The sequence below is a fragment of the Vulpes lagopus genome, chromosome 11 (genome assembly GCF_018345385.1).
Source record: "Vulpes lagopus strain Blue_001 chromosome 11, ASM1834538v1, whole genome shotgun sequence".
Taxonomy (NCBI): domain Eukaryota; kingdom Metazoa; phylum Chordata; class Mammalia; order Carnivora; family Canidae; genus Vulpes; species Vulpes lagopus.
Genome location: NC_054834.1, coordinates 102,406,694 through 102,428,862, shown reverse-complemented (window position 1 = coordinate 102,428,862; position 22,169 = coordinate 102,406,694). Strand labels below are relative to the sequence as shown.

Genomic DNA, 22,169 nt, shown 5'->3' with positions numbered 1-22,169 from the left:
CAGGTATCATGCTGCATTAAATTATCTTAATCATTTATCTCATGTAAAACAAAGGGTAGATTCTTAAATTATGTTTACCCCCCAAATTTTACGAAACTCCTCTAGAAGTGTTCAACAATTTGAAAACATAGTTGTTGCTTTTCCTACGAAAGACTGTATTAGTTAGAAGGTTTCTAAAATAAGCCATGGTTCTATGTAGCCATTAGGTCCTTCACATGCTGTAAAGGGAGAGCAAAAAGGTTCCTCTAACAGAAAGAGGCTCGACTTTATGAAAGCATCTTGATGCCATAGAAAGGAGTCACTGGGCAAATGTAGCTCAGGACCATCTCCCTCGTCTTTTTGCCAGAAAGTTTCGTCAGGCTACCATGACCTCCCAATCCACTCTTGACCTCAGACAATTTTAGTAAAGCCCTGTCTGGAGATAATTTTGGCTTCTCTAAAGACTTAGTAATTTAGGAACTAAGCACATGACATTCCCTTTTGATAAGTCAGGTGTATTAAAAACTATTTCAAAAAATGACAAAGCACTTGCCAGAACCCTGTTTTTCCTTCTTTGAGTTTCCTTTCTCGCATGGTCATACTTAATCGTATCAGCTTGCAAGTGGAAAAATGGTAACAAAGCAAAAATGTTGTAAACTCAGCTCCAAAGAAGACAATTGGTCCTCAAAACCTTTTTTGAAAACCAGTTATCTTTTTTATTTAAATTCTGAAATTCTCAGATTTTTCATTTCTGCTTCCAAAAGGATGACAATGAATGCAGTATGCCACATGTTTAATCAAACTGTATTTTGTACTATAGAGTAAAAAAAAAGAAGAAGAAGAAGAAAATCTTACCCTTTTTGCAATATAAGAAAGTCAGTACATGGACAAAATATTCAGGTATAAATGAATCACCACCTGGCTCTAAGTATTCTATTGCCACACATTCTAAAAGTCATCCTTTGCATCTTAGGAAAGGATTCATGGTTTTGTGTAAAAGTTGGCATATTACTACTAAACCCAAAGGACGTTGTGGCTTAAAATCTATCATGATGTGGCTTCACTGCTGTTTTTTTGATGCAGCACTTCATTATTGCCCATAAACTTCAGTGTGGTACTCAGAAGGATTTATTTTTAAATGCAACATTCTTCCTGGCTGCTGCTGTTGGAGCTCTTTGGAGGGAACCCTGAGGTGCCCCCAAGAGAGACTCCGGAGCAGAACCGCCAATTGTTAGGATTTTATAGACTCAGTTCTAGATACATGTTTTTCTCTTTGGCATCAGTGGATTCTGTGTCATTCTCTTCCATCCACTTATGAAATTCAGCAAGGAAGCATTAGCATGAAAGGGAACTTTTATTTTCTCACAAATCATTTTGAGCAGAATCAAGCTGGCAGTGGAAAAAAAAAAAACCCATCATATTCATCCTAAAAGTATACAAACTTGACAGTGTTTCAAGATGTTCTTCTTATTGGAGAATTTTGCCTGTATTTGCCTAGTTTACTAAAATTATTATCGTGGAACACATTACTTTTAAAAAGTTTCTGTTAGAGAAAACATGCAGAAATGTGCAAAGTGTACAGTTGAACTAAACATACCTGCATAACTGTCACAAAGACAAAAGAGAATTTCCAGCACCCTGCAAGCCCCTCTGTTGCTCCTCCCACCCTTCCTACAAGGATAGCCCTATCCTAACAGTATAGATTAGTTATCCATGATTTTGTACTTTGTGTAAATTGGTGTCATACAGCATGTTGATATTCTCCCTCATTTTAGTTTTTTTCCTCAACATTATACTTAAAAGTTCTATTTGTTGTTGCATATAATTATAAATTATTTATTCTCATTTCTATATTTCATTATGTGAATGTTTTACTGCATTAAGAACAAAAATTATTTATTTCTACTCTTGATGAGTTAATCAGCTAATTTCCAGTTTGGGGCTATTATAAATAGTATTGCAATTAGCGTTCTAGTACATATCCTATTAAGTAAATACCTAGAGGTAGAATTGCTGAGTCATAGGATATGTATATATTAAGTTTTAGTAGATATTGCTATTTAGTTTTTCAAAGTAGTTCTAACACTGATAGTAATATGTAGGGGCACCTGCAACCCAATGTTTATAGCAGCAATGTCCACAACTGCCAAAATACGGAAAGAGTCCAGATGCCCATCAACACATGAAATGGATAAAGAAGATGAGGTATCTATATACAATGGAAAATTACTCAGCTATCAAAAAGAATAAAATCTTGTCATTTGCAATGATGTGGATGGAACTAGAGGGTATTATGCTAAGCGAAATAAGTCAGAGAAAGACAAATACCATACGATTTCACTCATATGGTGGAATTTGAGAAATGAAACAGATGAAATAGGGGAAAGGAAGGAAAATAAAATAAGAGGAAAACAGAGGGAGGCAATCCTAAGAGACTCTTAGCTCTAGAGAATAAGCTGAGGGTTGCTGGAGGAGAGGTGGGTGGAGGGGGATGGGGGTTACCACTGGGTGATGGGCATTAAGGAGGGCACATGATGAAATGAGCACTGGATGTTGCATGCAACTAATGAATCACTGACCTCTACCTCTGAGACTCATAATACAATATGTTTAATTAAATTGAATTTAAATTAAAAAAAATTTTTTTTAAAGCCATACAAAGTAGTTGTAACAATTGACACTAGATGGGAGGTTGGTGCGGGGATGGGTTGAATGGGTGATGGGGATTAAGGAGTACACTTGTGGTGAACACTAGGTGATGTATGGAAGTGATGAATCACTATATCATATACCTGAAACTAGTCTTATGCTGTATGCTCACTAACTGGAATTTAAATAAAAAGTGAAAAAAAAAGTTACAGTTGCTCCATATCCTTTTTTTTTTTTTAGTTGCTCCATATCCTTATCAACACTAGATAATCTCTATCTTTCTTCATTGTAGCCATTCTTATGGGTATATAGTGATAGCTCATTGCAGTTTTAATTTGCATTTCCCTAATGACTGATGAAGTTAAGTATTTTTTCATGTTTACTGGCCATTTTTTTAATATATTTTCATGAAGTGATTAATCTACTCATTCTTTTCTATCGTGTTTTCATTTTCTCATTGATCTTTAGGAGTTCAGTATTCTAGATTAAAGTCCTTGTCCAAATACATGTTTTATTATTATCTCCCACTCTGGATTGCCTTTTCATTTCCTTAATATATCAGTCCCACAGCTTTATTCTTCATAGAGTATATTGTCAATTTTTTTTCTCTTATGATTGACATCTTTTTTTCAAGATTTATTTATTTATTTGAGGGAGTAGCAGAGGAAGAGAGAGAATCTCCAGCAGACTCCCTGCTGAGCACGTAGCCCATTGCCTGGCTCCATTTCACTACCTTGATATCATGACCTGAGCCGAATCAAGAATGAGATACTTAACTGACGAGGCCACGCAGGTGCCCCTATGATTAATATCTTTTGTTTCCTATTTAAGAAATCCTTGCTGGGTGCCTAAGTGGTTCAGGAGGCTGAGCAGCTGTTGATTTTGGCTTAGAGCATGATTTCATGGGTCATGGGATTGAGCCCCACTTGGGGCTCCACACTCAGTGGGGAGCCCACTAGGGATTCTCTCCTGCTGTCTCCATGCTGCCCTGCCCCACCCCACCTCCTGCTAGTGCACACACAAGTGCTCTTTCTCTCTCTAGAATGAATAAATAAATCTTTAGAAAAAGGAAATCTTTGCTTACTCCAAGGTCATTAATCTTTGCTTACTCCAGGGTTCTGCTTTTTTCTTTCATGTTTTATGTTCTTAACCAGATATGCTAAGAATATCTTAAATCCTTAAGAATTTTCATTTTAATACATTCAATTTTCTCCATGTTTTTTGCTTATGCCTTTCCCCCCGCTATTATCCCATATCCACCTCTCAAAATACCAATCATTCCTCAAGGCTTATCTTAAGAGATAACTCATCTATGAAAACATTTATGAACCTAACTCCTAACCAGATGTAATTTCTTTCATGAAACTCTTTAACATTTTGTTGATAATTTATGATCTCTTACATATCCTACCTTTTACTATTAATGAATTTAAGTATTTATGCTTTCCTGGGATATGGCATAGTGTGAGAAGAGTAGGAACGGTTCATAACACAGTAACCAAAGCTTATTGAATACTTGCTGTGTGTCAGCATAGGCTTAAGCATTTTGCATGGAAAAATCTGAATTAGTACTCCTATGAGTCCTATGCTGTAGCTACTCTTATTTTCCCCAGTGTATAAAAAAGAATATAGCGGAATAAAGAAATAGAACTACTTGTCCACGTGTCACAGGATTTCTTTCTCCTTCAGTGCCCACTGTTCTTGGTCATGCCTCTTCCAAGAATGAAGAGGTAGACCAGACAGAGGGATGGGCAGTAAAGCCAAGTTTACTGAAGGATAGCAAAGTGATAAGTACAAAGCTCCCCAAGAGGGAAGGGACTCAAGAGGGCCACAGTTTTTAAGTCTAGGGTTTTTTATGGGCTTGTTGGTAGGCTGTTTTAATCTGATAAACCATGCATGCACCTGTCATCCAATCAGGTTGTAGTCCTCTATCTATCACATGGGAAGGGGTGGAGGGCTTCTTCTAGGGTGATGTAAAATCCTTTAAGGGTGGTTTCCTCCTAGGGCAGGGGCCCCTTGTTCCTTTCTTCCAACTATCTTTCATCACAAGTTTGCACAAGAAAGTGGTAGACCTGAAAGTCATCAACTTTCTCCTGAATTGGTACATTTCACTTCTGTAGAAGAGCATTGCCTAAAGGACATGCCAAGCATTATAATCATTCCAGAAGCTCTGTAGAAGAAAGAAAGAAAGAAAGAAAGAAAGAAAGAAAGAAAGAAAGAAAGAAAGAAAGAAAGAAAGAAAGAAAGAAAGAAAAGAAAGAAAGAAAGAAAGAAAGAAAGAAAGAAAGAAAAGAAAAGAAAAGAAAAGAAAAGAAAAGAAAGAGAAAGAGGATTGTTTCATGCTCAAGAAATGGAAAGCAGAAATTCTATCTGCCTAGACATTCACAGTGCCCATTAGTATATTATAAGCTCCAGGATGTCTTGCAAAAAAGAACCACTCTAAACTTTGTTGAGGCCAGCATTTTCTAAATGTATTTGAGGACAGAATCTTTTTCACTTAAGAACTTTACATTAAAAAAAAAAAAAAAAAAAGAACTTTACATATAACCTACTTTATGGAGTGATGGCCGGGCTTTAGAGCCAGACAAGCAAGAGTTTAGACCCACGCCCTACCACATACTAGGTAATCTCAATCTCTTTAAGCCTCACCTTTCTCACATATAATATATAGGTAATAATACAAACTTCATAGAATTATAATTTAATAAAATAAGAGACACAAGTCATTTAGCAATACCTCACATAGAGTAAAATCTCATTAAACGATAGTAATTGTTATTATTTTATCCTCTTTTAAAAATTAAAATTCTGACTCCATTTATAACCCCTATATCTGTCAGCACTATGCCTTTACAACTGCTCCTCCATAAGTATTTATGGAATTAAATAATACTATTATTTGGGAATGTTATTTCTAGATAAATATATTCTAGAAGCTCTGTTATATGGCATTTTTAAAATCTTATGTATTTTAGTTATTTCAGTAACATATATTACATTAGAGTCAATTAAAAGTTTCACCTAATTCCCAGCTTTGAAGAAGATCCAACATTTTAAATATCTTAATTCAATGGTAAAATGCTATCTGCCTCTGGAGAATGTGTCTATATAAATGAAGTCTTTTCAAGTGTGTAATTTGGTGACCATAGCATAGCACTAAAGAACAGAATTCAGTAGTCAGATTTCCTGGTTTCACTATTGTCTTTTCCATGTACAAGATGTATGAGCTTATCTTCTTTGTGACTCAGTTACCCTCTTGTAAAATGGGACTAGTGATAGTATCTTATTTGGTTATGGTGAACATTTATGTATATATTATACATATTTATGCATATACTCTTTTAATATATGCATACATGAATATATAATACACTATCATGTATAATGGCATAAATGATAGAAATATATGATTTACTATATATAAGCAAGTATATATGGGTATACATATACTTACGAGTACGTATACTTACGTACACACATATGTAATGTGCTTCTGGTAGTGCCAGGCATATAGTATGCACTATAAAAATGTTATCTCTGTTATTATTATTAGGTGGCCTTTTCAGAAACAAAACCCTTTATCAGTCACATCTCCTATTCACATAGTCATCTTCTTGTGACACACTTGATCTGTTGATAAATTTGTTTTCCTCACATGGCAGACTGATGAAAGAATGGAAATGATGAGGGGGGTGGAGAGGAGATGCTGGTTGGTGATTGTTGCTGTAAGAGAGAAAGTTGGAAAGTTACTCAGGGTAAGAAGCAACAAAGCTGAGAAAGCAGTCAAAAGAGAGAAAACTGGGTTTGGTAGAGCCTCTAAAATGCCACTCATTTTAATTTCTTTAAAGATATCTTTGGGAGTTCTGCAAATGGCATTGCCTCCACCCGGTAGCCTTTTATACTATGTTAAGCTTTTTATTTCAGTACTCACTATGGCAGACATACATAATAATGGCATAAGAAAAAACTACTTCAATGGAATATAGGAAAGATTTGGTTTCATTCTGTAAATGCTTCTCCTTACAGTTTTTCTGTGACTTTGGCATTACCTCCTTCTAACACCGAGGTGTTTTGTTTGCTTGTGTTATGGTACATAGAGAACCACTAGGAAGCCTCAGAGCTCTCACCTACATCTTCAAGGTTTTATTTCTAAAAGTCAAAGACTAAGGCAGTAATTTCACATGTCACCTAACCCTCAAATGAGGTTTTATTGTGATGGATTATGACATAATCTATTGACATAATAAAGCACCTATTATGTTACAGAGGCAGTTGGCTGAATAATAGTTTTATGATCATGGTGGTGAGTTGTCTTTTGTGTATTATTGGTCTCATGGTTATAGATGAATACAACTTGGATTTTGCAATGAAAATGAAATTTGGGGAAGTGGGGTAATTGCATTCTTATGGGAAAGTGTATGAACATGTGGAATTTCCATGTGAGAGCAGTGACTATTAGATCTTTTGGGTATGCACGCATGCTTGTGCATATTTCATTTTAGGTCAGAGAGTCTGATGTATACACACAGTAAAATTCAGTGATTTAAAAATCTTTATTGGGGCACGTGGGTGGCTCAGTTGGTTGAGCATCTGACTTGTGATTTCGGCTCAGGTCATGATCTCACGGTCCTGGGATCAAGCCCCAGTTTGGCTCCACACTTGGGAGAATATGCTTGAGATTCTCTCTCTCCCTCTACCCACCCCCACCCCTGTTTCTACCTGAGTAAATAAAACCTTCAAAAAATAGAATAAAAATCTCTATTGCCAAATAAGGTGAAGCCCTATCATGACTTGATTCATTATGATATATACAAGATTATATCCTATGCTTTGAAATAGAACTACATATAGGAGATGTCTTTAATAATATTGCCAAATAGTTCATACAAAAGACAAAGGTAAGTCCTGTCTCATGAGCATAGCAATGTAAAAGATACTTTACACCATGTTTTATGCTCATTATATTTTCAACCCTTTCTTTTTTCTCAGCAAATTTTAGAGATAACTAAGCATTTTTTTTCAGGGTACAATGTATTCTGGCGAAATTTCTGCTTTATCTCCCACCAACTGTTGGGCATCCCAAGGTGAGGAGAAATGCTTTCCAGCAGCAGGAGCAGCAGCAAAATCTAGAATAAGGTGACAGCAGGATTAAAGCCTAACCTAACTTGTGGGGGGTGAGGGGGAGCACTTTATCCCCATTGATTTGCCATTTGCAAAAACTTCCTTTGAAACAATGGTTTAGGTAAAGCAATATGAAAAAGCAGGTTTTAAAAGTGAAAACAGCAAGGTTGAGGTGAGGGGAATTGATGAAAGCAGTTTATATTTATTCAGGAGATCTACCAGTACTTTAAAACAATCTGTGTTTAACATGGCAAATTGTCTGTCATTAAAATGCTAATGAATGGTAAACAGCTGCTAAGTTTTTATGCTAATGAACGGTGGCAGCTAAGTAGTTCTCAAGCCTTGTCTTTATTAGCATAGATATTTGATTGGGTAAAGGGGATCATTGTGCATTCTGACCTTTGTTGATGGAGCAATCTGTTTGTCAAGTTCCATGTTGCATTATGTTTGATTTGAGTTTGTTAGTACAAAATGACTCCTGCCAGGCCCTCCGATATCTTGTACTACATGGACTTAGAGAAAGAATTTTGCTTATGGCAGGGGGCAGAGGAGGAGGACCCATCATGGCAAGGTAATTTGTTCATCAGGCAACTTTAAGTAGAATAATTCTGTATATGTTTTAGACTTTTGACTTCTGACAATTATAATGATTGTGAATTGTAAAAGGCCATCGGTCTAAAATAAGAAATATCTTTTTTTTCAATTTAGCTAAGATTTTAAAGCAAAGCTTTTAAAATAAAGATTTTAATAAGTGCTTCTGCAACATTGAAATACTGACATAATATATCATCTTGGATCTACAAGCTCTGAAATTAGCCATGAGTGTAACATTACCTAATTACAAGAAAAATGTGTAATTAAATACAGAGTAGTTATGTGAATGCCCGACTGAGATCAGAGTATTTACTTTGGCATCAGAAATAACCATTACTGTTTGATCTATACTTTTGGTTGATTCTATTTTTGCTGAGTCCTACTCTATATTCGCTAATGGATGGGGCTGACCTAAAGACTTGCCATTACAGATAAATGTTTCAGATGCCTTTTTCTTTTTTTCTCTTTTGAGGATCAATGTAAATGAGGCATGATAGTCCATTAAACACTATTACTAATAATGTTCTGGAATGACTTAAAATATAATGCAGAGTTTATTAAGGAAATCCATTATCAAAAATATATCATTGAAATAGAAATTTTAATTATTCTGGAACGCTGTGTGAGAACATTGGAGGAAATTTTAATAGCTGGAGTATTTTCCCGTACTGTTTATTCCTCCTTGAAGTCAGTAGGAGATTTTTGGCTTATGATTATTTGTGGTCCTATACAGACACACTGGGAGAAGTTGGAACCCTCATACACTGCTTGTGGGACTATAAAATGGTCAGGCCATTTTGGAAAACAGCCTGAAAGTTCTCAAAAGGTTAAACTATATGATTTATGATTAACCATATAACCCAACAATCCCCAATTGTACTCTTGGGTATGTACCTAAGATAACTGAAAATATATCTCCACACAAAAACTTACGACAAATGTTCATAGCAGCGTTATTCATAATAGCACAAGCATGGAAACAACCCAAAGGCCCATCAACTGATGAATGAATAAAGAAAAAAGTGTTACATCTACAATGGAATATTATTCAGCCTTAAAAAGAAATGAAATTCTCATACATACTTCCACATGGATGAACCTTAAAAACTTTATGCCAAGTGAAAGAAGCCTATCACTAAAGAACTCATATTGTTTTACTTCATTTAAATGAAATATCCATACTAGAGGCTTCTGGTTGACTCAGTCCCTTGACTCTTGGTTTCAGCTTGAGTCATATTCTCGCAGTAGTGAGATGAGCCCTGTGTCGGGCTTCCCAGAGTGTGCTTCAGATTCTCTCTCCCTCTGCTTCCCCCTCAACCCCCCATACTAGTGCAGGAGCATGTACTCTGTCTCTCAAGTAAATAGATGAAATCTTTAAAAACGAGGGAAAAAAAAAAGAAATATCCATAATAGACAAACCTAGAAACAAAATGGATTAGTGATTGCCAGGAGCTAGGGGTGTTGAGAGGAAATGGGGAAAGACTGCTAGTGGGTATGGGATTCTTTTAGGGATTGTGGAAATGTTCTAAATCGATTTTGGTGATGCACACAACTCTGAATATGCTAAAAACCGTTGAATTGTGCACTTTAAGTGGGAGAGTTGTCTGGTATGTGAATTATATCTCCATAAAGTTATTTTATTTAAAAAAATTTTTTTTAAAAAAAGGCACCCTAGAGCTTGCCTCCCAGAGGGCCACAGAAGAATGCTTGTTGCTGGCGAAGAGTGCTTTAGATCCTCCACACATGGGTTAGCCCAGATTCCTAAAAAGATGACAGCTAATATAATTGTTAAAAGGGGGGTAGTTGTGAAAATAATACAGGGCTCATTAGAATTAAAGTTGGAGACAAGTATTTGAGTTTCTGTCCTAACTTCTCCCCGTCCCCCAATACCCTGCCCCCCCTGGACAGTAATCACCCCTTTTGGCAGTAATCACTCCTTTTAAGTTCTCTAACTATCCAATGTCTAGACTACTTGTTTCCCTCAAAGTAAGGGCAACTTTCAGTTTGGTTTTTTTAGAGATAAAATTGTTTGAGTCATAATTTTCTCGGGAGCAGGCAGTGACTAGGAGTCCAAGGTTTTTTCCCCCTTGTAAAAACCCTATAATTATCCCTGATTTGCATAAAACATGCCTACCAGCCATTCAATAACTCTGAATAGTAAAGAGCATCTGGCTGCAAGAGGCTCCTCCCCTCCTCTCTCCTACATTTTTGGCTAGTCAGAGACAATGGTTGAACAACAGGATGATCTCATTCTGCCACCGGCCAGCAGGATCTGTGCACTGTGTTATCTCTGCCGGGTCTGAGCAGCCCTTGCCCCTTGCCATAATGCAAGTGTTCTGCATCACTGTCGGACAAGATGAGCAAGAAGACCCCTTTTAACTGTATTTTCTCCTCCTGTGCCATTTGCTTACTTTCAGCATAACTCTCTTGCTCTCAGGTTGCAGCTCAGCAGTCCTGTTTTTGCACGGTAGGTTGGGGAGGGAGATGGATGTGAGCAAGAGATTGAATTCGTTTTTGTTTTGTTCTTGGCAGGCAGTACATGCCACACTACTACACTTCCTGCTCTTGTGCGCACACCTACCCTGATGATGCAGCCGTCACTGGATATCAAACCATTTATGTCTTTTCCAGTGGACAGTAGTTCTGCTGTTGGGCTCTTTCCAAATTTTAACACAGTGAGTAAATGTATTTTTATTTTGTGTCCTCCTCAATCTCTTTCGTTACAGTTGTGAATAGGCAACAGATGTAGTCTGTTTCCAAAGTGTGTAATTTTAGACCTTCTTCTGCTTACACTGATCAGCTGTATTATGGAAGGTAATCCTCCTCCCATGGGGATTAGTCCAAACAATAGCTGGCATATTTATTTTACAAATACTTCCCCAAGTGACTTTTCACCTGTAGCTTCGAGCAATTTTGATAGACTTCGATGGCTTGAGAACCCATATTATTTCTGCAGTGCTGTTCACATGCTCAAGAACACAATTCCGAATTGTGATTTTTTTCCCTACTACTGGAGAGAAAGAAAGCGTATGCTTTGACTACCTGGATACATTTTTATTTGGGACATATTTTAGGTCTTATACCAGAAGAATTTTTATTGGGAAGTTGTGGACTGTGTGAATGTGACTCTCTTATTTAAAAAAAAAAAAAAATTAAATCTACATATTAATTGTCTGTGTGATACTTTAGCATTCCCTTTAAAACATACGAAAAATATTGGTGAATCACCTATAATTACCAGTGTTCTTCATTCAGGTCAGCTGACTGTTTATCCGAATGAAAGACATTGTGTAGGCATGCCAAGTGGAGCATGACACCTTTCAACAATAGAATTTAGCATAAAATCTGCCCATAGACAAATGCTAAGCTTGTAGGAAGAGAAAAGGTTAAACAGTTCAGGTGATTGTATGAATTATTTGTTTAGTCTATAAATGCAGTCAGTTGGGGCATGATGGTCTACATGAATGATAGAGCATTATAGAAGCTGCCATAATCAAGAAAAAGAATTGCATTATCAACACCACCAGACAGAGAACATCTGAAGTACTGCCAAGTGTTTCCTTTTGCAAACTTATCTTCTGCATGAAGTGAAACAGAGGGTTTTTCCTCAAGGGTTGTAAATAAAATCTGCTGACAGGCTTTCTGTCATGGCTTAGTGTTATAAGGTAATTAGGGGGCAGGGGATCAGCCAACTTTTTAAGGAGCACTGGCTTTGACTTAACGAATAAACAGTTGAATGTTCTTGTCTTTTCTGGGCTTTTCAAAGACAAGTCAAACAGTATATTAAAAAAAAAAAAAAAACAGAAAGGCATAAACAGGTGAGCATTGCTTCTAGTGCAGTGGAGCAGCTCAGAGAGGGAAACCATGCCTGCCCTGATCACATTAATCTATCAGGAGTAACCACCCAAAACATGACATGCCATTTCAGAGAACTTGAACTCAGGCTTGCCTCTTGTATCCTCTACCAAAACTTGGGTGATGCATTCCAGACATAGTTGAATTAAGCTGTACTTCTTAAAACGCATACTAGCTATTTGTATTTTGATTAATGTGTATTTAGAAGACAGCATTTGTAGCCACTGCAGGAGTCCAGCCACTGTCAGGAAGCAGCCCTGATGAGGTGGGTAGGCATGAAGGGCTCCTTACTGTAGTTCATTTCTTTTTAACACAAATAATACGTGGATACTTATTTCAAAGATTCAAATGAAACATGAACATTCAAAGCAAAATGTGAGTCACCATTCCCTGCCCCTGTGTCCATGTGTACTCCCTTCGTTAGAGGAAAGTACCCTCGTATGCATTCTTGTCTAGAAGTATTGCTATAAAGCTGATCCCAGTTGCCTTTCTACAACTTCTCAGATGGTCAGCACTGATCTCTAAGTTACCTTTTTCTTTTTTCTTTTTTTTGCTAAGTTACTTTTTTCAACTATCAAAATGTCCTACATATACCTCTCTGTTTTTAAGAGCTATAAAAAATGCAAAGAGTGCCTTCATAAGGTTTTGTTAGGTAAAAATACAGTTTCATAATGGTTTACTAATGTTGTGTAGACTGACAGACACACTAACTTGCCTTTTCGTTTGTTTGTTCCATATAGCAACTAACTTTATGAAATACTTGAGAAAACCCAAAGAATAATTCTAATAGAAGTTCATTTTTTTACATCCTGGAAGAAAATAAACTTGTAATTTTCAAATGAAAATACTTCTAGCTAAGGTTAAGAATATAGCAAAGAACTACATGAAATCATCATTTTACTCTCATATTACATCACATCATATCATATCATATTACATTACATACATTTTATATCCAAGTCATTTGGTGGACAGAGAGCATTTCTGGTAGTATATTAAAAATTAAGTCATTGCAAGTGGGACCCTCTGTCATCTAGTAAATAAGTGAACTTTTAGGATCATTGGGTTACCTTTGATTTTTTTACTGAGTTACAGTTTCGGTTGCTCTAATCCTTTTCCTGCAGACTTTTCCATCCCAGTGTCTAACTTATCTAAGTAGATTTCCTAGGACAATTTCATAAAAGTCATTGTCCACATTTTTCTAGGAAAACATTTTTGTATCACTAATTATACTAGATCATTATATACTTATGATGTTTTGTATCCCTCAAAGAACTCAAACCTTAGAACATTTTAGTAGACTTTGATTAAAATTCCTATTGTCTAGAGGAAGAGAAAGTGTTAGTAAAGGAAGAACTGAGACTTGAATTAGAACCTCCTAACTTCAGGGGCACCCAGCTGACTCAGTTCATTGAGCATTACTACTTTTGATCTCAGGGTTATAAGTGTGAGCTTCCCAGCCCCCCCCCCCCCCCCAATTGGGAGAGATTACTTAAGAATAAAATCTTTTTAAAAACTCTACTGACTTACAAACTCCTGTTCTGGCGCATCCATGTCTTTGGCTCTTTTGGTCCATATTACCTCCCACATCATTCAGTGTGAACAAAGCTCAATGAGAAATCTTTTGTGCTCTTTTCTGGAAGCATAGTAGGCAATTTTCAGCAGAAGTATTAAGTAGGGAGAGGAAATAATTTTTTGAATGTGTAAAATTGGGCCTCTACAAACATATCTTCGAAGCAGGACATACTTTAAAAAGTTACAATTTCTTGTTAGCAAATTTTAAAAGTATATTCAACAGTCTACTCGTTCTTTGAAAAGCAAGGTAGGTGAATGCCATTATAATTGCTTTATTTTTAACCAAGAATAGTATTCATAAATATAAGAAATATCTTTTAACTCATAATTATTTTCAGAAGAATAGAAACATTCTGATGCCATAGCTGAAAGTTTTGGAGTTTGGAAGTTTTGCTGTTTTAAGTGGATTTAAAAAATACATATGAAGTAGTGGTTTCCTCCTGTTTTTATAGTGGAGTATGGTAAGGTTACATGAGAATTATAGCAAGAATGAAATGAGATTCTGGTCTATTCCAAAATAGAATACGTGCCTGTTCTACACAAAATTGTGCACAGTGAAGAAATGCGCCTCACAGCATTCATTTACTGGCTGTCTTGCCTTCTACTCCACAACTGACAAAATCTCTCACAGTGTTTATATGTGAAGAATAAACAAATAATTCAAGACACTGTCCAAGCAGAATTATGAAGAGGCATGCTAGGGAAGATGGAGTTTGGATCACTGATAATTTATGATGGGCTATATGTCAAGGATGCATGTCTGGAGAATGGTGATGTTAACTCTGCCCTTCAGCAGTTGTACTTTACAGAGGGGCTGTTTCGAGCCACTTGCAGGTAAAAGACTCTGCAAACCAAAACACAAAATTTTAAAGATCTCAACCTTTGTATCTAAAGCCAAATAGGAAAAAAAAAAAAAAAAAAAAAAGCCTAATAAGCTTCTTTGCCTGGCTATCCACTAAGGCTTCACCCCACCTTCCACTATTTGTCGTTCATGGCCCAACTTAGGTATCACCTCCCACACGGGAAGTGTTCTGTGATCTTTGAGTCTGAATTAAGTGCCCATCCTCTGTACTTTCCAAAGTAACCCCCACCTCCCGCATTACCTCCATTATAGCAGTCGTCATACCATAATCTGGTTATCTGATTATCTATACTCACTAGAATGCCAGGCCTTGAGAACAGGGCCTGTAGCTTGTTCTTCATCTGCCTGGCATCGGGCACAGGAGCTCAATAAAACTTTTCCGAAGGGAAGGAGAAAAGGAGGGAGGAAACAGCCCCAGTTCTTTGCTTTTCAATGTATATGTTTCTCCACCCAGCAAAGGAAATACACGTCTCTGAGCCCTTTCTAAGCATGAGGAGATAAGTCTAGGTGTTTACTTTTATTTTTATTTTCCTGAGAACTGGCATGTTTTTTTAATTTGAGGGTAATACTTAGTTACAAACTTATCTGTGGCTGTAGTTCTGGCTTTCTCTGTGTGGATGGTGTGGAAGTCTTGCAAGTGCCTACTTCATTTCTTGTCCTAGGTCCTATTCTTAAGTGCAGTCTAAAGGGAGAGTTATTCATTACTGGATTTTATTGAAAACATATGCACTGAAGAATACTGGGTTTGAGGAAGAAGAAAAACAAAATAAACAAAACAAAAATACCGTAGTGCCCAAGAAACTTATTAAGAAATTGAATAAAAAGACTGGAAAAGGCAAGAAACAAAAACCATGAAATATAGGCAAAGTGACAATAGTTACTGAACTTCCTAGGGTTAAAAGCCAGAAAGAATGTTGTTTTGTATCCCAGTACAGCTATTTTAACTATTTTATTTTTCACTTTATTTAAATCTTCCAAGTGCCTCTTGGTCATCCTTTAATTACTGTATATAATGTTTTGGTAGCTACCGAGATATAGGCAATTATTTCTCCTATTAGAGTTAGAATTTCTCATTTCCTTTACTATGGATCCAATTTTTATTGTCATTCAATCCAGATAATACTAGGTGTTTAATATTTGGTGTTTAACAACCAGGGTAATGTCTGGTGCTTAATTAACTGTAAGAAGAGACGGCTTCAGAACTGAAATAAATTGCATGCTTAGCAGGATGGATAGTATCAACTTAATATGATAAAATAAGTCCATTTAGAAGTTATACCCACACACATACTCTTATGGAGTGAATGTTCATGTCCCCTTCCCCAAATTTGTGTTTGAAGCCCTAACATCTGCAGATGGTAGATAGAGATGGGGTCTTTGAGAGGTATTCAGGGTTAGATGAGGTCATGAGTGTGAGGCCCTCCTAATGGCATTAGTGTATTTATAAGAAGAGACCAGAGAAAGCTTTTTATCTCTCCATCATGTGAGAACGTAGTGAGAAAGCAGCCATCTGCCAGCCAGGAAGAGAGCTCTCACCAGAACCTGATGATACTCGGACCCTGATCTTAGCTTCCACAATTGTGATAAAATCTATTTCCACTGTTTAACCCACCCGGTCTATGGTATTTAGTGATGGCAGCCCAAACAGACTAAGACATACATATCCAAGCTATATGTTGTATATGATGACAAATAGATCAAGTATTTCTTTTTAATAGCCACATGTGGGGTACACGCATTATTTGTGTGACTCTCCAGAGCTGTACATATGATCCAGAGCCACCTTGAGACCACAGTCACCTGTCAGTCTCTCTGCCAATGGGAGGTACTTTCCATGCCTACTCTTTCAGATGTCTTTTTGAGTCCTGCCTTGTTTTTGCAGTTGCTCCAGGAAGGCACAAGTCCAGTAGAGATCACTGCTGTTTTATTGCAAGAGGCTCAGCAATCTTATTTTTGTGAAAAATAATCTGATTTTTACTATATACCTTGAAATTAATTTTCCTGACACATGAACAAATATGTGGAACAGAATAAAAATTATTTCTAAGTATAAAATCCCAAATCACTGCATGACTCTTTGAATCATCCATGACAATCTGTGAAATGATCTGTATGACTACTATTTATCATTCTAAACAATTTGAGATTCTGGGTTATTTATTGTTTGGCACTATCAATGAATATTTAAAATTTTTCTTTCTTGAACTAGAAATGATATATTTATCAAGGAGGTATGAAATAAAGAAATTGGGGATCAAAATCATATTTACTTTGCTATTAATTCATGCCATGTTTCTCATGAGGGGGTACTATAAGGAAACCTGAAGTGAGCCAAAACATTTAACTTTTTAATCTGTTTTTAATACCTTCATTACCTAACGAAGTCTTTAAGCATTTGGATACATATTCCTCTTCTATTTGATTTTTTCTTTAATTTAATTTAAATTAAATACTTTACCTCTGCTAATGCAACCAATTGTGATTTTTTGCCATTTGAGGCTTCTTTTTTACTCTTATAATGCTTTGTGGTCATTAAAAAGTTATGTATTCCCTATTTCTTAGGATATTAGTATGTTCAGCTACTTGAACATACTAATGATATATTTATCCAAATTTGAAAAAGCAAAATAGAGTTAAAATAGATATAAATAAAAGAGAATAAAATAAACAAAAAAAGGGCAGCCTGGGTGGCTCAGCGGTCTAGTGCCACCTTCAGCCCAGGGCCTGATCCTGGAGACCCGGGATCGAGTCCCACATCAGGCTACCTGCATGGAGCCTGCTTCTCCCTCTGTCTGTGTCTCTGCCTCTGTCTCTCTCTGTGCCTCTCATGAATAAATAAATAAAATCTTTAAATAAATAAATAAATAAGAGAATAGGGTTGAATTTTTATTTTCATGATATGCTTAAAATATAATGAAGGATCCTAGTCTTCTGTGTGTCCTAAATAAATGCATAATAAGATAGGCCAAGTTGAAATTTTCCATGGTTACTGAAATTCACTTGGAGAGAGGGAAGATGATGCCTTGTTATTGGACTTTAAAATGTCAATAGCAACCCCCTAGATCATTAGAAAAAAAAAAAAAGTATGTCTGGGAAGCCTTTGAAAGGTAGTATAAAATTAATGAAGATTTTGTACAAATATTTAAGCATAGATTCCTGCCTGAAATGTTTTATATCCCTACTCAGTATGACAGAGAGAAATTATGTAAACATGACCTGGAAGGAAAAAGAACCCTACATAGTGACCATCTGTCCTATTGTCTCCCTCTTCTCTTCAAACTACAAACATATCTTTTTAAAATGTAAGTCATGTCCTTTGCCTTACTCAAAAGTCTCAAGATTCACCTGTTACAGACTTTATGCTCAAATCTCTTTTCTCTACAAACCGTTGGAATACCTTTCGAATATGTAGATATTATTTATATGGTATGTATGCATGCATGCATATTTATATAATGTGTGATCATATGCCTTCCCTCTCCCTAAATAAATTATTTGTGCAGGGCATCTAGGAAAAGGCATTCATTCATAATCACTTACTGAATGTCTACACATGCCAATCATTGTGCTAAGAAAGGGTTATAGTGAATAAGACAGAAACTGCTTACTGTCTGACATTACTTCCTCCTCTTGTATAATTCACCATAACATAATAGAGGATACTGTTTATAGTCAATAGTCAATTCAGTTGATGAAGCTGCCAAGAAACATCGAACTAAGACTTGACGGGCCCTTATGCAGTAAGGAAACACAAGTTCAGAAGCCTGTGAAAAGAGACATCTGTAGTCCCACACGCTATGTCCTCTTGTATGTCTCTTTTCATTATCCTAGTCTCAACCTCACATGGCTCTGGAGCCTCACCTTCAGTGCTAGAGTTTCAAGGATTATGTGTACTTGGAGGACACATCAGATTTTCTGGCAAGACAGGTCTTCAGTCTTGGCGCTGTCCCAGGTCAGCATTTTTCAAGAGTAGAGTCAACTTGGAAAAAGTGCCTATGTCAGGCCATCTTCTTAAAATAATTTATCTGATTCTTAACAAATCTCTAGTTAATTAAAAGAAGAAGAAACCAACAACAACCTGTTGTTAACTTCTTTCAATGACCAAGTCTTCATATGCCAGTGGTCAAGTAAGGGAGCTTAATAGATATAAAAAGTAGCAAAATATTATCGTGCAAAACATTCCCTCCAGCCCAAAAAGTTAGTTCTAAATTGGTTGCTCTATAAACATTAATTGATGGTGGTGTTTTCTGAGAAACTTTTATCAAAAATTTGGGAATCCATCCAATAGCACAGACTGTTTTTCCCCCCCTCCCTCTAGATTCTTGTATTCAGAATTAGGTCTCAAATCTCTTTTGGGGAAGGAAAAACATGTTTTGGAATATTCCAATCCCTTTACTTTTAGAATTGTTGTCATTGAGGGTGCTAAAGAAGAATTGGAGTGCTATTGAGCAATCTGTGAAGTTTCAACATCTTTGCGGAACCATGTAGGAATCTTGGAAAAATACTTTTTTCACAGATCTAGCTGTCAATTTAGTTTTTTTTACCTTCCTTTTTATGTTCTGATGCCTGAAATAAGATGGGAAAAACTTAAATCACATGTACAACACCTTATTTTCATGGAATTCTAGTATCAGAGGGATTTAGCATATTTTAAAGACATTCTACAATTAATTCTTTTAACACACCCACATATGAAAATAGGCTATATGTGTCATTGTTGCACCCTTTTTTGCAAAAATGGAAGATTGAAGAATATAAAGCAGTCTTCACATTTCTTCCAGTAGACAGCTCTGCCACTGAAAGGGAAAAAAGCTAAATATCTGACAAACAAGAGCTGGTCTCCACCCTAACATATCTTGAATTTAAATGTGTGTATATCTAACAGGTTATTCAAGTAGGATGCATTTTTAAATTTTTTTTATTTTTTATTTTTTTTGATGTATTTTTTTAAATGCCCAATAAATCCTTGTGGCTCCTAAAGTCAGATTGAAGAACTCTTTTGCAGTGTATTCTATTTATTTTTTAATTGATTTTTTTTTTACCATTTTATTTTTAAGTAATCTCTCCACAATGTGGGGTTCCAGCCCACAACCCCAAGATCACGAGCCACACATTCCACTAACTGAGCCAGCTGGCACCCCTGCAGTGTATTCTATTTAGAAGATAGATTTGTCTTGTCAGTGTCATACTTTTTTTCTTATTGTGAAGTTTCTGCAACCAAATAAAGATCTGAGTGTTGGAGTAGGAAATATAGCTGATCTCTTTCACAGGTTTACGATTTACAATAATCAGAGGTGTACATAAATTCTCCAGTATTTAAAAATATATGTCTGGGTCTTATTTCTGGGTCTTATTTTTTTTTATGTAGACACCAAACGTCCATAATATGTAAGTTGATTCAGTGTCACAATAATATTATCAAACCCACAAAACTTTGATTTCCCAAAAATGAGCTGAAGCTATTAGATGCTGAAGTGATTAGTAACAAGCCACTATCATCTGATATATACTTAATTTTCAACTTTTGAAGTATTTACCTTCTAAAGAGTTGGTGCCATTCACCTAGTCATTCATTCGTCTGTCCTATCCCACCTCCTCCCCAAAGCCACTTGGAACATTCTCTCTGATCTCAGAGAAAGAATTCTGCGTGCCTTGTTCCAAAGTAAGCTTCTAATAATCCTACCCAGCTTCGACGCTGCTTCATGCCACCTGGAGAAGCAGGAGTCAAAGTGGAGGAGGGAAGAGGGGAGAGTGATCTACTTCATTGGCCTGGGAGCCAGAGCACCTGTGTCTGGGATTCATTTTCTTTGATCTAAAGAAAGTCCCTTAGTTCTACTTTTCCTCATTTTACAACTAGAGGTGATAATATGTTCTTAATATTTATCATTATATCATGAAAATTTGAGCTTCATATGTTTTATGGAGGATTGAGGATATCACTGAATATTTAGAAAACTTCTGAAATTTAGTGAGAGTGTGAAAAAATCATAGCTATATAACATATCGCCGAATTATTTCTTTAAAGATTTTATTTTGAAGTCTGCACTCAACCTGGGGCTAGGACTCACAACCCCTAAATCAAAAGTCTCAAACCCTGTGGGCTGAGCCAACCAGGCACACCAGCATATCACCGTATTGTTATTTTGAACAATGCAAAATTCCCATGAATATCAAATGAGATGTTGTTTATGAAAGGACTCTTAAAATAGCAAAGCTCTATTCTTACAAATAATATTAATATTCTTATTAATATGTCTATTCCCTTCATCTCATCTTTCCTAACCAATTACCTTAAATAAACCAAGTTATATTTATCATGGGGGCTGCTTTTTTGCATTAGAGCAATCCTAATTAAGGCAGATACATGACTAAGAGCTGGTTCTTGAGTTTAAGACATTTATACTCCATTTAAAGTAGCTCTGCCTGCTACTAAGTAGGTACTCACTTTAAGTTAGCTGAATGAGGTAGTACTGGAGCCTACTTAAAGAACAGAATCACCTGACTTTCTAAAAGCAATGAAGAGAGTCTACAACTGAATTTGGAGCAGGGCTGGGGAGAGGGTATAGAGCAGAGGTGGGGAATAACCACACCAGTTTGTATTTCATTTTGCCTGTTTACCTTCAATAATAATTAGATTTTAAAAGGCTATGGATAAAGGTATTTTGAACCTGAGAGCTGTGCACTTGTGACATATTGTCGTTGACTCCTAACGTTTTCTGTTATACTTTTAAACTACAGTTGACTTTGGGGCGCCTTGGTGGCTCAATCAGTTATCTGTCTGTCTTCAGCTCAGGTCATGATCCCAGGAGCCTGAGATAGAGCCCCGGTCTGTGCTCAGTGGCGAGTCTGTTTCTTCCTTTCTCGCTCCCCTTGCTTGTGCTCATGTACTCTCTCCCTCTCAAACAAATAAAATCTTTAAAAAATAAAATAACATACAGTTGACTTCCAAACATAGAACCTTTATTCTCACATTATTTATTAAACTAGCAGTGGTTAACATACCAATTTTAAAAAGATTTTAAACCCAGTCATAGAAGGCAACATATTAAGTTATCCTTCGTGTATTGATAATGGAAATTTATTCTAAAAATTCTTTGGACTTTTGACTGTTAGACCTCCATTTACCCTGCCTCCTCCTTTTTTCCTGAATTTCTATTGCCAATCATATAAGAAGGACCCACTTAACCTGTGTTCTGAGCAGTGACATCTAACTGTAAGTTTAATACTCACCCAAAAGAGATGAGTAGTTTTATATTCTATCCCAAAATATTAAATAGACATTAACAGTATGCACATGTCTGTAAACTACTTTTTCTCAGAAAGCAAATAGCCGATGAAATAAAACTTTAAAAATGATATAAGCCAAGATAATCACAGCTACATAATTATTAGGAACAGCAGAGAAACACATCAAATTTAAACTTATATGAGGAGAAAGAAAGGTCTAAAACAAATATATTTTCAACCGATTCCTTTAAAAAAGAACTCTAGAAAAACAGCCTTAGCACATAGCTCATCACTCCTGTGCAATCAG

The 22,169-nt window shown here is 36.3% G+C and overlaps 1 protein-coding gene across 9 annotated transcripts in view; it reads left to right on the top strand.

Annotated features, from left to right (window-relative positions):
- The window catches only part of ZNF385B (zinc finger protein 385B), a 369,586-nt gene that overhangs the window by 277,645 nt on the left and 69,772 nt on the right, over positions 1–22,169 (top strand). For 7 of the 9 annotated variants that reach the window (XM_041721854.1, XM_041721855.1, XM_041721856.1 and 4 more), the window contains one exon: positions 10,876–11,018. In XM_041721854.1, coding sequence (XP_041577788.1) covers positions 10,876–11,018 — 143 coding nt within the window. Of the gene's footprint in view, positions 1–7,614; positions 7,765–7,808; positions 8,321–10,875; positions 11,019–22,169 lie in introns of those variants that run through there. The other 2 variants (XM_041721863.1, XM_041721857.1) reach the window with 2 other exon arrangements.